The sequence below is a fragment of the Borostomias antarcticus genome, assembly GCF_949987555.1.
Source record: "Borostomias antarcticus genome assembly, chromosome: 9".
In the NCBI taxonomy this organism is placed as follows: Eukaryota; Metazoa; Chordata; class Actinopteri; order Stomiiformes; family Stomiidae; genus Borostomias; species Borostomias antarcticus.
In genome coordinates, this window is record NC_140242.1 from 18,638,144 (window position 1) to 18,654,756 (window position 16,613).

At 49.6% G+C, this 16,613-nt stretch overlaps 1 protein-coding gene across 1 annotated transcript; it reads left to right on the forward strand.

The window, feature by feature from the left end:
* Positions 1 to 7,638: 7,638 nt before the first annotated feature.
* On the forward strand, positions 7,639 to 15,930 carry klhl6 (kelch-like family member 6; the record flags this gene model as incomplete). Its single annotated transcript, XM_084442870.1, has 7 exons — positions 7,639 to 7,889; positions 8,330 to 8,495; positions 9,430 to 9,879; positions 10,937 to 11,174; positions 11,576 to 11,778; positions 11,978 to 12,191; positions 15,635 to 15,930. 7 exons carry the CDS (start codon positions 7,639 to 7,641, stop codon positions 15,928 to 15,930), a joined length of 1,818 nt encoding a protein of 605 aa, XP_084298996.1.
* Between the last annotated feature and the right edge of the window lie 683 nt (positions 15,931 to 16,613).

The following is a 16,613-nucleotide window of genomic DNA, read 5'->3' on the forward strand; positions in this document are numbered from 1 at the left end:
AGGGTCAATGCCATCTAACATTCCAGATGATTACAGGAAGACAGACACATTCCCTGCTTCCACATTGACCACGGTTACCTGTTCTGTGGTGTAGTGAAAATAAAATGCATAAACCTTCATTGTGTGTGAATCATTAATTTTAGACCATCGTTGAATTTATCTGATTACCTGGTAGTTTTTACACACTGTACAGTACTAGGAAGTAGGAATTTGTTCTGGTACACATTAGACCGAGTGCAAGGACAAGATGGGACAGTGCAAAGAAAAGGACGGTGCAAATGAACAATGAAACCACCCCCATTAAATCATTGACGTGTACCTCATCAGTGGTCTAGTGGAGGGTATACGGGGGTATAAGGAGTACACCTACTTATTCATCCATGGACCCAAAGTATGCCCACTTCTTTAAACAACACTTATGTAAATACTAACATTTCTGCTACAGTATATCCACTTCTGTAGTCCGAGTATACATACTACCAGGGTTGGGAAGGTTACTTTTAAAAAGTAATCCCTTAGTTACTTGTGAAAAATCAGTAATGTAATCCGATTACCACAATTTAAAAGTAAAGTAAGGGATTACTTTCAGTTACTTTTGGATTACATCATCTTCATCTTCATCCGCTTATCCAGGGTCGGGTCGCGGAGGCAGCAGCTCCAGCAGGGGGCCCCAGACATCCCATTCCCTAGCAGCATCAACCAGCTCTGCCTGGGGAATCTTTAGCCGCTCACAGGCCAGTGCGGAGATGTAGTCCCGCCACCTATTCCTGGGTCTACCCCGCGGCCTCCTCCCAGCCGGACACGCCTGGAACACCTCCCCAGGGAGGCGCCCAGGAGGCATCCTCACTAGATGCCCGAACCACCTCAACTGGCTCCTTTCGACGCAAAGGAGCAGCGGCTCTACTCCGAGTCTCTCCCGGATGACTGAACTTCTCACCCGATCTCTCAGGGAGACCCCAGCCACCCTCCGGAGAAAACTCATTTCGGCCGCTTGTATCCGTGATCTCGTTCTTTCGGTCATGACCCATACTTCATGACCATAGGTGAGGGTGGGGACGAAGATAGACCGGTAGATCGAGAGCTTTGCCTTTTGGCTCAGCTCTCTTTTCGTCACAACAGTGCGGTAAAGCGACTGCAGAACCGCACCAGCTGCTCCGATTCTCCGGCCAAACTCTCTCTCCATGGTTCCCTCAGTCGTGAACAAGACCCCCAGATACTTGAACTCCTTCACTTGGGGTAAGGACTCATTTCCTACTCGGAGCGGACAGGCCACCGGTTTCCTGCTGAGAACCATGGCCTCAGATTTAGAAGTGCTTATTCTCATCCCAGCCGCTTCACACTCAGTTGCGAACCTATCCAGAGAGTGCTGGAGGTCGCAGGCAGCTGATGCCATCAGGACCACATCATCTGCAAAAAGCAGTGACGTGATCCCCAGCTCACCGAACTGCAAACCCACCTCCCCCCGGCTACGCCTCGATATCCTGTCCATGAAAATCACAAACAGGATTGGTGACAAAGCGCAGCCCTGGCGGAGGCCAACACCCACCGGAAAGGAAGATGACTTACTGCCGAGGACCCGGACACAGCTCTCGCTCTGGGTGTACAGGGATTGGATGGCCCTAAGTAGGGACCCCCTCACCCCATACTCCCGCATAACCCTCCACAAGACCTCTCGAGGGACCCGGTCGTAAGCCTTCTCCAAGTCCACAAAACACATGTAGACAGGTTGGGCAAACTCCCAAGCCCCCTCCAAGATCCTTGCGAGAGTGAAGAGCTGGTCGGTAGTTCCACGACCAGGACGAAATCCGCATTGTTCCTCTTCGATCTGAGGTTCGACTATCGGCCGGACCCTCCTTTCCAGCACCTTGGAGTAAACTTTCCCTGGGAGGCTGAGTAATGTGATGCCTCTATAATTCGCACACACCCTCTGATCCCCTTTTTTGAATATTGGGACCACCACCCCAGTCTGCCACTCCTTCGGCACTGACCCAGACTTCCACGCAATGTTACAGAGGCGTGTCAACCAAGACAGCCCCTCTACACCCAGCGCCTTCAGCATTTCTGGACGGATCTCATCAGTCCCTGGGGCTCTGCCACTGTGGAGTTGTTTGACTACCTCAGTGACCTCCTCCAAGGACATTGACGACCCCCCATCATCTTCCGGCTCTGCCTCGATCGTAGAGGGTGGATTAGTCGGGTTCAGGAGTTCCTCAAAGTGCTCCTTCCAACGCTCAACAACCTCCTCAGTTGAGGTCAGCAGTGTCCCCTCCTTGCTGTATACAGCTTGGATGGTCCCCCGCTTTCCCTTCCTGAGGTGTCTGATGGTTTTCCAGAAACACTTTGGTGCCGACCGAAAGTCCTTCTCCATGGTTTCTCCGAACTCCTCCCACACCCGCTGCTTTGCCTTGGTCACGGCCGAAGCCGCAGCCCTCCGGGCCAGTCGATACCCTGCAACTGTTTCTGGGGTCTCCCGGGCTAACATAACCCGGAAGGCCTCCTTCTTCAGTCGGACGGCTTCCCTCACCACCGCTGTCCACCACGATGTCCGAGGGTTACCGCCCCTTGAGGTACCTATGGCCCTCAGGCCACAGCTCCCAGCCGCAGCTTCAGCAATGGAGGCTTTGAACACCGACCACTCATGCTCGGTGTCCCCAACCTCCACAGGGATGCCTGAGAAGCTCCGCCGGAGGTGGCAATTGAAATCTCTCCGGACAGGCTCTTCCTCCAGACGTTCCCAGTTCACCCTCACTACACGCTTGGGTTTTCCAGGTCTGTCCAGAAGTTTCCCCCGCCATCGAAACCAGCTCACCACCAGATGGTGATCAGTGGACAGCTCTGCCCCTCTCTTTACCCGAGTGTCCAAAACGCATGGCCTCAGATCAGATGATACGATAACGAAATCGATCATCGACCTTCGGCCTAAGGTGTTCTGATGCCAGGTGTACTTGTGGGCATCCTTGTGTTCGAACATGGTGTTTGTTATGGACAAACCGTGACTAGCACAGAAGTCCAACAACAAAACACCACTCGGGTTCAGATCGTGGTGGCCATGCCTCCCAATCACGCCCCTCCAAGTTTCTCCATCATTGCCTACGTGTGCATTGAAGTCCCCCAGTAGGACACGAGTCCCCTGCAGGAGCCCCCAAAAGGACTCCACTCAGGGTCTGCAGGAAGGTTGAGTACTCTGAACTGCTGTTCAGTGCATAAGCACAAACCACAGTCAGAGTCCCCCCCCCCACAGTCCTAAGGCGCAGGGAGGCGACCCTCTCGTCCACTGGGGTGAATTCCAGCACAGAGGTGCTCAGCTGGGGGCTAGCTAGTATAGCCACACCTGCCTTACGCCTCATACCGTGAGCAACTCCGGAGAAGAACAGGGTCCAACCCCTATCCAGGAGTTTGGTTCCGGCGCCGGTGCTGTGCGTGGAGGTTAGCCCCACCAGGTGTAATTGGTATCGCTCCACCTCCCTCACAAGCTCCGGCTCCTTCCCCCCCAGCGAGGTCACGTTCCATGTCCCCAGAGCCAGCCTTTGCCGCCCGGGTCCCGTCCGTCGGTGCCCCCCGCCTTCACCGCCACCTAGTTGGCAGCGCACCCGACCCCGACAATTCCTCCCGCGGGTGGTGGGTCCACGGGACGATGGAGGAGGAGATGGTGCTTCCACGTTGCTTATTCGGGCTGGGCCCGGCCGGGCTCCGTGGTAAGCCCGGCCACCAGGCGCTCGCATGCGGGCCCTCCGTCTGGGCCTGGCTCCAGACGAGGGCCCCGGGCTTCCTCCGGGCCGGGTCTCTCTTCCTTTTTGGTGTTCTGTCATCAGGGTTTTTTTCCTGTAACCCCAGGTAGGGGGGCTAGGGGGTACTACCACTTGCCCAAGGTGGACCCCCAGACTAGTGGAGGGAAGGAGGCGTCTTACTTCTCCATTCTAGTTTTGCAACTAGCCACTGCCAGTGTACTGTGTCTTTCACCAGAAATCCTACATCATTTATTCATTTTCTGTGTTCTAGAGCTGACAGAACAGCAGTTGCCCAGCGCCTGCCCAGTTAGAGCAAGTTTAATGCCAAGAGGTTAGGGTGCGTGTCATCTTGCCTTGGCTAGTTAATTGCAGTCTGCAAAACACGACACTCGTTGCTAATATAGCTAACGTTAGGTGTAAACGTCGGAGCCAGCTCTAAACTCCAGCTCTAATGCATTCTAAGCAGCTGTGATTGACGCTATTCAGCTATACAGCTTGCCAGTGGACACACAGCCTTATATATTATGGATAAAGCACCCACTGACCAGTTTTCCCAGGCAGTTAGTTAAAGCTCTTGAATAACACCGACAGGCACTATTGAGTGAAAATAATCTGAATGGGCGCTTAGGTCTGGTTTTCTGGTTGAACATGCTAGTGCTATACTCAGACCTGCAAACTCCCGAGAGTGAAAAAGGTGACAGGTCCGAAACCAAGCTATGGTAGGGAGGTCCGGGGGCATCCTCCTCTGTAAGAAATTTTTAGTGATTTTAATATGCAAATTATGCTTTTTGGAGTGTTTTGAAACTAGAATTTCTGTGTGCAAGTAGATACATGGCTCTTGCGAGGTGCATAGTATATCCATCCCAATTACAACCAATTACAATAATAATAATAATCAGAATTTCAATGTTTCTTTTTCCATAAAAAGAGAGAACAGATATCTCATAAAAAGTTAGTTATTTACTTAGGCAACCAAACAATTACTTTTTTACACATTATTCTCCCTGTTGCCTCTCAAAAAAAGGATGCTCCAATCTGATTTTTTTGGGCCGATACCCACCGATTATTTTCCTCAGTATCGGCCAATACCGATACCGATTTATAAAATAACACACACAAAAAACGACTTCTCCTCTTAGAATGGTCTTACCCATATTATTGTATCGATATGATGACACTGTCTTTGCTTGCATATTTTTAGATTAAGGTTGCCCTTATTAACTGAATAGGCCCTCCAAATATTATTCTGTATATATCAGATTCAGTAGACTTCATACTTCAGTATACAGTATACCATTCGGACCAATGCCAAGTGAGTAAAAAAAAAAAAAGTTGTGTTTTTTGTTGTGTTATTGTTTTCCGTGACTTTTATTTTAGAATTCCTTGAAAGAAAGCTACCGGACATAAGTTTCGTTATGCGAAAGCCTACCACGCGAAGTTTCGCTGCGCGCAATTGGTATTACTAGCCTACTTCTTTTTTTTTTAAAGCTATTTTGTAAAACTGATGAGGAGGCGAGGGTGATTGTAATCACGCCTGTAATCCCCGTTACTATGCAAATATAACTAATCTAGATTACATCTTTTAAATTGTACTGTAACGGATTACAGTTACTGTTTTTTTGTAATCCTTAACTCCCCAACCCTACATACTACTTTAATCACCTGCCTATCAGAATGCTTGAATACGTCCAATAGATCTTAATCTTAGCCAGGCAAGGTCCAGCCTGGTTTATGTGCGTGGCTGGCTTCTTTCTGTTCAGGACTGGTAGAACGGAAGCTAGTCATGCTACTGAAATAGCTGTGAATTGAAATGTCTGATAAATTGAGATGGGTCTTGTCGCCTGGACACATCAGTTCCAATGCTTCCAATGCTAATCCAGCACAATGAGAGTGGGATAGCCAGTTAGCTCATGGGCTCACAACAACTATCAGCAGCTTCCATAACATTAATGATAGCGGTCAGTAGCTAAAGCAGTTACACTGATGATTACTGTAACGTTAGCTTTTTTGCTGCAATTGGTTCAACTTCTGTTTCTGGACAAAGGTAAGGGATAAACCCAGATAACACAAGGCTAGCGGACCTACAGCGGGTACCCAATGGACGAGCTGGCGGACCTCCGGCCGAATCCGCTTACAGGTTCCTGGCCATTTGCACTTCGAATGGCAAGTGGACCTCTGGTGGATTATTAGCATCAGGGACAACGGTCCGCTAGTAATCCGAAATGCTTTCACTATTGCTCCACCACCATTCCACCGGTAGTTTATTGTCTATAGGCCTATCCTAGGCCCATTGGCCATAGGCTTATGGATTTCTATTGTTAAATGAAATTACTCTGAACATTTACACGCACAAATGTTTTTGGGTAACCCTACCTTTCATAGTCCCCCATTTACTAAACATTCACCTGGTAAATACATGCAAAGTATAGCCTAATATGTAATGGGTAATTACTGAGACACCTATACTGTAGGTATAATTTCAGAACAGTTATTTTTAAAAGAGTATTTCAAATGTTCAATTACTGCACATACATTCAATAACTAACATAGCACCACCAGGTAACCACATTTTTACATAGCTTCTATAAGATCCAGTGACAAAAATCTCCCACACCGGGGCTTGAATCCCTGACCCATGGGAGTCAGGCGTTTTATCCACTACACCACCAAGGAGCTGGAAAGTGTGCGATGTCATAGTGGTTTTATTTTGGTGTTCTGGGACCACTGCCTCTTGTGGTTGCAACATAGAAGTGCAGGTCAACAATGGGACGGAGGGATTGACAACCCTACATTTGCTATCTTTGGTGCGTGTCGTTTTTAGATTGGTCTGATGTTGACTGATAACCAGAAAAATGTAGTGTACCTCTCCTAGCCCTATCTATTATAATCTATTTCTACTAGAAATAAGCCTTTTGGGCCGCATGCCGTCATGTGACTTGCAATACCGAGCTTTGGCAACTTCGTCAAATGGCTTCATGCGCCAGTGAGCAACTTTCATTGAAATGAAGCCATTTCCAATGCCTTCTCCAGTTATATTATACCTCCATGGGTCCAGACCACGGCCGGAACCCACGCAGCACAGCTGTCTGACCTGGCTGTTTATCATTTAGCATCGCATTATTACCTTGTTTTTGTCCTAATAAATGCGCCATTGCGCATTAAGTGCTACCAGCCTCAACCTCACTGGCTGTACTCCACTCCCACATCCCAGTACACTGAGCGCTCGTAGGCCCTCCTTTTTCTATAACATGTGAATGCAGCTCTTACACCAACCGGTGGATAAGCTGAAGGTCACCTTGTCTACAGAGTTGGTCCCCAGATGTAGATTTAATAATTGTGTGCTCTTCACTTTCACCACTCACAGGCAAAGTCAAAATAACGTATTAAAAAAAGGAAATGTATAGTTTCAAATCTCTTTGACCAAATTTACGTCAACGTGGGTCAAAGTCATAAGCACCATCCGCTGTCTGGTGGAGCAGTGTGTAGACGGGGCCGAGCTGAGGCCTTGAGTGGTGCTGCGACTGCACCTCTGTCCTCCAGGCCTCCCAGTCACAGCGAGGGAAGGAAGCTTCTCTAGAATGCAAACGCTGCTCCACCTGCCCCAGCGGCTAGAGAACGACCAATCGCAAACCGCGAAGAACAGGAACAGGAAGTGTGCACACAGGCCTGACAGGAAAGACAGAGAAACACAGGCAAACACGCACACACGGATACAGAACAGCAAGCGTTGAGGTTCTGTATTCCAGCTAGGTGCATACAAAGGGTTTGACATAAGTTGCGCCCTTTCTGTGGCTGGTGTGCTGTTCCAGTAGTTGGCTATTCACGTACAGGTCGTCTCGCGTGCGTCTCTCTCCCGGCGCGGTAGTCGTGTGGCGTTATCGATGGCGCGTTCAGCGTGAGGAGGAGGATGATGAGTGACTCGTTGGAGAGGGCCACCGACGCCCCCCTGCCTCTGCCCTCGGAGGCCCCCGGAGAGGGCCCGGATCCTGGGGAGGAGGAGGCAGGGAAGACCTGGGAGGACGGGGGTCTGCCCGGGGAGTTGCAGAGGGGGCTGGAGATGTTGCGTCTCCACGGGGACCTGACCGACGTCACGCTGGTCGTGGAAGGACAAGACTTTCCCTGCCACAGAGCCCTGCTAGCAGCGGCTAGCCACTACTACAGGTGCTGTACACACACGCACACACATACACACACACACACACACACACACACACACACACACACACACACACACACACACAAACACAAATATGTGCACACACATGCACACACACATAAACACGTACACACACACACACACACAAACATAAACACACACACACAACAAAAATATGTCAATGTCTGTCCACTTAATATAAAAAATGTCCCAAGCAATCAAGTGTTCCCGACTTACGGGGGGGGGTGTATGTGTGTGTGTGTTTGTGTGTCTGTGTGCATGCATGTGCATATGTGTGTGTGTATGTATGAATGTATGTGTGTGTGCGTGTGTGTATGTTTGTCTGCTTGTGTGTGTGTTTGTTTCTGTGTGTGTGTGTGTGTGTGTGTGTGTGTGCGTGCGAGTGTGTGTGTGTGCGTGCGTGTGTGTGTGTGTGTGTGTGCAGGGCCATGTTTTGCAGTGATCTGCGGGAGAGTCGTCAGGACCGCGTGGAGATGCAGGGTCTGGACAGCGAGACCATGCGGACCCTGCTGGACTACACCTACACCAGCAGAGCGCTCATCACCTCCAGCAACGTCCAGAGAACCCTGGAGGCCGCCAGTCTGTTCCAGGTCAGTCTCGCGTAGCCAGACCTAGCGCCACACTCCGCGGACGCCATACCGCCGCTAGTTCCACGGAAAAACAAACGCACCACACAGGACAGAAACCCTGAGAAACAGTCACCTGGCTGCTAGTCCGAAGAGGAATTCCCCGACATTCGAGGGCAAAGTTTGTGCTTTTCAGTTAAAGGCGGGCCTCTCTGCTACCAATAGTTGCCAAACGCTTCAGTGACAGAGTCTAAATGCACAAGCGTGTTTTTCTGAGTGCTTCCTGTGCAAGGCTCAGATGCTTCTGTAGAGTGGTGGGGCTCGGTGCGTTTCAGATGCTGCGTGTTGCTGGAGAGCTCAGTTAAAGGTCTGCCGTGTGTGTGTGTGTGTGTGTGTGTGTGTGTGTGTGTGTGTCTGCGTGCGTGGCAAACAGACAGGGAAGTGAAAGTGACCGTTGTGAAGTGTTTTTCTCGAGGTAAACCTCCCAGCTGGGCTGGACGAGGGTGCAGTTGTGTGTGTGTGTGTGTGTGTGTGTGTGTGAGTGTGTAAAAGCAAATAAATAAATGGACTGATAATAGTAATTAATAGTAAATGGACTGTTCTTATATAGCGCTTTACAATGGCCTCTCTCATTCAACCATACGTTCACACACCAATGCAAGGTACCAGCCTGCTCACTGGGAGTAATTTGGGGCTCAGTGTCCTGCCCAACTTGCCTTGCACGTGTCGACACGTGGGACAGGAGGAGCCGGGATTCGAACCGCCAACCATGCGGCCATTAGACGACCCGCTCTACCCGCTGAACCACAGCCGCCCCCAGAAGAGTGTAAAAATGTCTGGTCGTTTTTCACTCCCTTCTCTCTCACCCCCTCGCCCCCGTTAACCACCAGCCCGCCCCTCCCCTCGTTAACCCCCCACCTATTCTTGACCGCCAACCCCTCCTCCTCTGTCTCTCTAGTTCCCCCGTGTGGTGGAAGCCTGCACTGCGTACCTGTCGGCGTCCCTCCAGCCAGAGAGCTGCGTCGGGGTGCTGCGCCTGGCCGACAGTCACGGCCTGTCCGCCCTGGGCCGCCAGGTCCTGAACTACATCGTGGCCGAGTTCTCGGCCGTGGCCCAGCAGGAGGAGTTCCTGGAGCTGCCGGCGGCGGCACTGGAGAGCGCCCTGCGGAGGGACGACCTCGCCGTGACCAGCGAGGAGTGCGCGTTCGAGGCCCTGATGCGCTGGGTGTACGAGCGGAGAGAGGAGCGCCGCCCCCTGCTGGCCAGGATGCTGGCGCACGTGCGGCTGCCGCTGCTGGACCCCGCCTTCTTCCTGAGGAAGGTGGAGTCGGACGAGCTCATCCGCCAGTGCGGAGAGGCCTTCCCCCTGATGCAGGAGACTCGCACCTATCACCTCTCCGGAAGCGAGGTGAGTTGCAGAAAGTGTGTGTTTGTGTGTGTGTAATTCTGAAAGTGCTGAATGCTTTTTTTTTATGCTTTTGTTTTCTGAAAATATGACTGATGCTGATGCTGTGAATTTGAGCGTGTGTGTGTGTGTTTGTGTGTAAATGCGTGTGTTCGTGCATGTGTAACCGAGTGAATCACGTAAACCCCTGTGGAGTGAGTGTAGTCAGGGTGCGAATTACGGGGGAGCTAGGGGAGCTGTTGCTCCCCTAGAGGAGACATGAGCTCCCCCTCATTTCTACACTGAGTGTAGTCCTCCAAGGTACTGGTAGTGAGTAGCTGATGAAACTTGCTCCCCTAGTTTAAAGGATGTGTTAACGGCCCTGCCGAGAGGTAAATTTATCTTGACATAGTGGTTAGCACATCCGACTTGCAAACGGCAGGTTGCAGGTTCACATCCCGCCCTGGACAATCCCTTAACGTGGGTCAGACGAGCGAGAAACAACGCAGAACGAGAAAAAACGCAGACGAGAGTACTACCGTTATGTGTGTGTGTGTGTGTGTGTGTGTGTGTGTGTGTGTAGATGGTGTGTGTGTGTGTAGATGGTGTTGGAGAGTACTACCGTTATGTGTGTGTGTGTGTGTGTAGATGGTGTTGGAGAGTACTACCGTTACGTGTGTGTGTGTGTGTGTGTGTAGATGGTGTTGGAGAGTACTACCGTTACGTGTGTGTGTGTGTGTGTGTGTAGATGGTGTTGGAGAGTACTACCGTTACGTGTGTGTGTGTGTGTGTGTGTGTGTGTGTGTAGATGTTGTTGGAGAGTACTACCGTTACGTGTGTGTGTGTGTGTGTGTGTGTGTGTGTGTAGATGGTGTTTGAGAGTACTACCGTTACGTGTGTGTGTGTGTGTGTGTGTGTAGATGGTGTTGGAGAGTACTACCGTTACATGTGTGTGTGTGTGTGTGTGTGTGTGTGTGTAGATGTTGTCGGAGAGTACTACCGTTACGTGTGTGTGTGTGTAGATGGTGTCGGAGAGTACTACAGTACCGTGACGTTTGTGTGTGTGTGTCTGTGTGTGTAGGTGGTGTCGGAGAGAACCAAGCCTCGCCTGCAGCACTTCCTGTCCGAGGTCTTCATGATCATCGGCGGCTGCACCAAGGACGAGCAATTCGTCTCCACGGTAACCTGCCTGGACCCTCTGCGTCGCAGCCGGCTGGAGGTCGCCAAGCTGCCAATCACGGAGATGGAGGAGGAGTCTAACAACAGGAAATGGGTGGAGTTTGCCTGCATCACCTTCCGGAACGAAGTGTACATCACTGGTCAGTCCGATTGCCAGTTGCTGCCAGTACATAACATATTACTATACACACGAACAGAACATTACCAGAATGGGAGCGTGTCTTTCTGAGAATGTGTCAGTCTGTTCCTCCCTTCCTTTCCCATCCATATCTCCCACTCCATCTCTCTCTCTCTCTCTCTCCCTCTCACATGATGTCTTTTTTCTCTTTTTTGTGTTTTTAGGAAATATCTTCTAATTACAACATGTTGTTATTGTGTTATTATTGTAGAGGACCCCCTTGAAAATGAGATGGGTTCATCTCAAGGGATTATTCCCAATAAAGAATTTCTATTATATCTCTCGCTCTCTGATTCTCTCTCTCTCCCTCTCACATTCCCTCTCTCTCCCTCTCTCTCTCTCTCTCTCTCTCTCTTTCTACAGGAGGGAAAGAGACACAGCAGGAGGCGTGGAGGTATAACGGCGCCCTGGACCGGTGGATCCAGATTGAGCCGCTGTCGACCGGCCGCTGGAGACACAAGATGGCGGTCCACGGGGGGAAGGTATACGCCCTGGGGGGCTTCAACGGGACAGAGAGGCTCACCAGCGTAGAGGCCTACGATGCCTTCCACAACCGCTGGATACAGGTGCGCCTCTGTCTGTCTGTCGGTCTGTCTGTCTGTATATCTATGTATGTGGAATCGGTCTGTCTATATATCTATGTATCTTGAATCTATCTATCTATCTATCTATCTATCTATCTATCTATCTATCTATCTATCTATCTATCTATCTATCTATCTATCTATCTATCTATCTATCTATCTATCTATCTATCTATCACAGGTGTCGCCCCTCCTGTTGGGTGTCAGCTCGTTCGCTGCGGCAAGCTGCGATAGGTGGATCTTCGTCATCGGAGGCGGACCCAATGGAAAGCTTGCCTGCGATAGGCTGCAGTGCTGGGAGCCAGGGACAGACAGCTGGAGTCTGAGGGCCCCCATGCCCATTGAGGCCAAATGCACCAACGCCGTTACCTTCAAGGAACGCATCTACGTGGTTGGTGAGTGATCTGAAGCTCTGACCTGATCACTGTGTGTGTGTGTGTGTGGGGGGGGGGGGGCTGACTTGGCAGTGCCATGAATTCCTTGTGCTGCTACTCCCAACAGTAAGGCTGTGTGTCCACCAACGAGCTGTATGTAGCTGAACAGCGCCAAGCTTACAGCTGTGTAGAGCTGAGTTTAGAGCTGGCTAGGCTTGTTTTACAGCTACGTTAGCAACGAGTGTCGTGTTTTTGCAGACTGCAGATTAACTAGCCAAGTTAAGATGCTAACGTTCGCTGTCTCTGCGGTTTTGCCAAAAAACGACCGCTGTCGTCATCAGAACAGCCTTTTACAGTCGGCGCTCTAGCTCAAAAAGTTAAAATTTTTTCAACTGCCAAAATATAGCGCTAAAAAGCGCTTGGAACACAGCTCTCGTCCCTATAGCGCCCTAGAGCTCATTAACCATTGTAAACAATGAGAAAACAGCGCCAGCTCTAAAATACAGCTTGCCGGTGGACACGCACCCTAAGACTGTGTTGTGTGTGTGTGTGCGTGTGTACTAAAGCCTTCTCTGTGTGCGTGTGTGTGTGTGTGTGTGCGGGCGTGCGTGTGCGCGTCCGTGTGTGTGCGTGTACTAAAGCCTTCTCTGTGTGCGTGCGTGTGAGTGTGTGTGGGCGTGCGTGTGCGCGTCCGTGTGTGTGTATTAAAGCCTTCTCTGTGTGCGTGCGTGTGAGTGTGTGTGGGCGTGCGCGTCCGTGTGTGTGTATTAAAGCCTTCTCTGTGTGCGTGCGTGTGAGTGTGTGTGGGCGTGCGCGTCCGTGTGTGTGAATTAAAGCCTTCTCTGTGTTCTTGCGTGTGAGTGTGTGTGGGCGTGCGTGTGCGCGTCCGTGTGTGTGTATTAAAGCCTTCTCTGTGTGCGTGCGTGTGAGTGTGTGTGGGCGTGCGTGTGCGCGTCCGTGTGTGTATTAAAGCCTTCTCTGTGTGCGTGCGTGTGAGTGTGTGTGGGCGTGCGTGTGTGCGTCCGTGTGTGTGTATTAAAGCCTTCTCTGTGTGCGTGTGTGAGTGTGTGTGGCCGTGCGTGTGCGCGTCTGTGTGTGTGTATTAAAGCCTTCTCTGTGTGCGTGCGTGTGAGTGTGTGTGGGCGTGCGTGTGTGCGTCCGTGTGTGTGTATTAAAGCCTTCTCTGTGTGCGTGTGTGAGTGTGTGTGGCCGTGCGTGTGCGCGTCCGTGTGTGTGTATTAAAGCCTTCTCTGTGTGCGTGCGTGTGAGTGTGTGTGGGCGTGCGTGTGCGCGTCCGTGTGTGTGTATTAAAGTATGGGGTGTGATTCGTGCCAGCGTAACAAACACTCAGTGCTTTCGTCGCCTGCATTGCGTGTATAAAGGTACTTTGGCGAGCTGATTAATAGGCGTGCATATACGCACGCGTTACGAGTCGCTCGCATTCTCAGAGGGTGACGTGTAAAAAGTGCCGTGTCACTTTTGCGCACATGCATGTAACGTTTGCACGCTCGTGTTAAGTCAGCGGGCACTAGAAGCTGCGAGCGGGGCTCATTTGTCCATATTGAATAAAAATTAAGAATATTTATTTGCACTCAATCAAATTCCAGGACCCTCCTTGCATAACTTTTCCTAGATATGTGTCGTTTTATCTCCACTATCGCTACATTTTCAAATAGGTTGTGGCTGTTCGAACTGGTGCTGACGGTGCTGCAGCGCCCTCTATTGACAAGAAACACGTGTATCTGAACATTTGTTTTAAATTGCGAAGAAAGAGTCATTCAGATATTAGGCTTTATTAAAAACAAGTTGCTTAACATGTGCGAATTCCATTTATTGAGAATGCATTACCAATGGGCAAGGACGAGATTAGAACCAGCTATGATTTAAAGGCAACTGACCTTACACGTGCGGCCGCTAACACGTCTGCTGCGCTAGCAAGGCACTGGCACGTTTGACACGTCGCTATGCAATTTCTGCACACATTACAAGATGTACGTACGTACGTACATCTATGATTTTACCAAACTGTCATGTGTAGTGTTGGTGTCGCATATGTGAGGCGCATCTAACCTGTAGTGTTGCCGTCACGCACACGATGCGCAATACGCGTAAACAACATGTGCACAGCGTCTGCGTTACAGGTACGTTACAGCTATGAGACGTCTGTCTCTCCATTGTTTGTCAATGGAAATTATACACGTGCGTTTAGACGTTTGATGTCATCGCGTCTTCTTAAGTAGGCGCAAGTCAAGCGTTTCAGTATGGTGTGCTGGCACTAATCACACCCCATAATTAAAGCCTTCTCTGTGTGCGTGCGTGTGAGTGTGTGTGGGCGTGCGTGTGCGCGTCCGTGTGTGTGTATTAAAGCCTTCTCTGTGTGCGTGCGTGTGAGTGTGTGTGGGCGTGCATGTGTGCGTCCGTGTGTGTGTATTAAAGCCTTCTCTGTGTGCGTGTGTGAGTGTGTGTGGCCGTGCGTGTGCGCGTCCGTGTGTGTGTATTAAAGCCTTCTCTGTGTGCGTGCGTGCGTGTGCGTGTGTCTAGGTGGAGACAGAGAGAATGTCCGCACACTGTACAGTATGTAAAGGGAAGTGTGTGTGTCCATTAGGGCTGTCCAAAAAAAATTTAATCTTTTTAAAAAATAAGTTCGAACCTAAATTTGAGAGTTTGAATATTGTAATATTAATAATATATTATTCATCAAAAATTATGTAGCGAATCGTGTTTCATGCACGAAACGTTCATTTCCCGCGCTGTCAAAAACACCTCAGCGAGGGGTAACAGTGTTCACAGTACAATATTACAGTCAAGGGTTATTTTATTAAGCTATTATATTCATGAAAAATCTTTTTTAAACGTATAAATTCGAATATTGTTCGAATTCTACTTAATTAATTTGAATATATTCGAACTCAATTTCATGGCACTTTTGACAGCCCTAGTGTCCATAGTGGGGTGAACTAAACTAAAGCTAAACTTTGACCCCACTATGGACACACCCACTTCCTTTTACCCTTGTATATACACCCTGCCCCCTCACATGTTCACCTGAAGAAGGACATTTTTGCCGAAACGTGCCCAATTTATTAAAACTCACCGTGGGAGCTACATACAGTGTGCGGACATTCTCTCTGTCTTAAGTTAATTCATTTTTGTTGAGCACCTGTTGCACTTTGTTTGATGTGCGTGCATTGGTCACACTTTACAATAAGGGTCACAAAAAACTTTTGTTAACTGTTAACTAATGCTTATTGAGGGTTAGGTTAGGTTACTATGTTAATTAATACCTTAGTTAAGGTTAGGGTTAGGTGAGTTAACGTTAGTTAACATACATAACATTAGTAAATGGTTAATAGAGACATTAGTTAACTGTTACTTAATGCTTAATAATGCATTAACTAATGCTTATTAAGGTACCCTTATTGTAAAGCGTTACCCGTGCATTCCTCTGCTGCTACTGTGTGTAGGTGGAGCCATGCAGGCGCTGTACTCCTACTCCCCACAGGCAGACAGCTGGTGCCTGGTGGCCCGGCTGGGGGAGAGGGCCAGCTGCGCCATCGCCGCCTGCAACAACAAACTCTTCATCACCGGCGGCCGGGACGACAAGAACCGCGTCATCCCCACGGTGAAGTGCTGGGACCCGGTCGCCGGGGCGCTGACGGAGGAGTGTGTGTTACCGCTCGGAGTCTCGCATCACGGCAGCGTCACGCTCATGAAGTCCTACACACACATACGCAGGATCACCCAGGCTGTGTCTGCCTGAAGGATTTAACTGGATGGATAAAACTGTATAAAATAAAGCCTGGTGGAGTTTATTCTGCAAAACATTTTCCCCTCAGGGACAATAAAGATATCTATATATTTAAACAAGAAAAGGCTGCGGTGTGTGTTTGATACAGGGAGCTGGAGCTAAGAGAGAGAGAGAGAGAGAGAGAGAGAGTGAGAGAGAGAGAGAGAGAGAGAGAGAGAGAGGGAGTGTGTGTGTGTGTGTCAAAGTCAAACTCAACTTTATTTATATAGCACTGTTCATACAAGCTAATGTCTCACACAGTGCTTTACAGAATTAATAAAACAGTTAAAATAGTTTAAAAAAAAAGAAGTGTGTGTGTGTGAGAGTTTGGGGTTTAGAAGAGTGATGAGCGAGGCAGTATGACTGTGTGTGTGTGTGTGTGTGTGTGTGTGTGTATGTATGTGTGTGTGTGTGAGAGTTTGGGGTTTAGAAGAGTGATGAGCGAGGCAGTGTGACAGTGTGTGTGTGTGTGTGTGTGTGTGTGTGTGTGTGTGTGTGTATGTGTGAGAGAGAGAGACGCTGCTCTGTGGTCAGAATGTGTCATGCCTTTGTATCTTCCTGGTTGATCGTACTCAGAATAAGAGCCTGCGATGTTATGTGCTAGTAGTGAGCAGTCAGTCTTCTTTCTTATTTAAGCATTAGTAAATACTTAATTC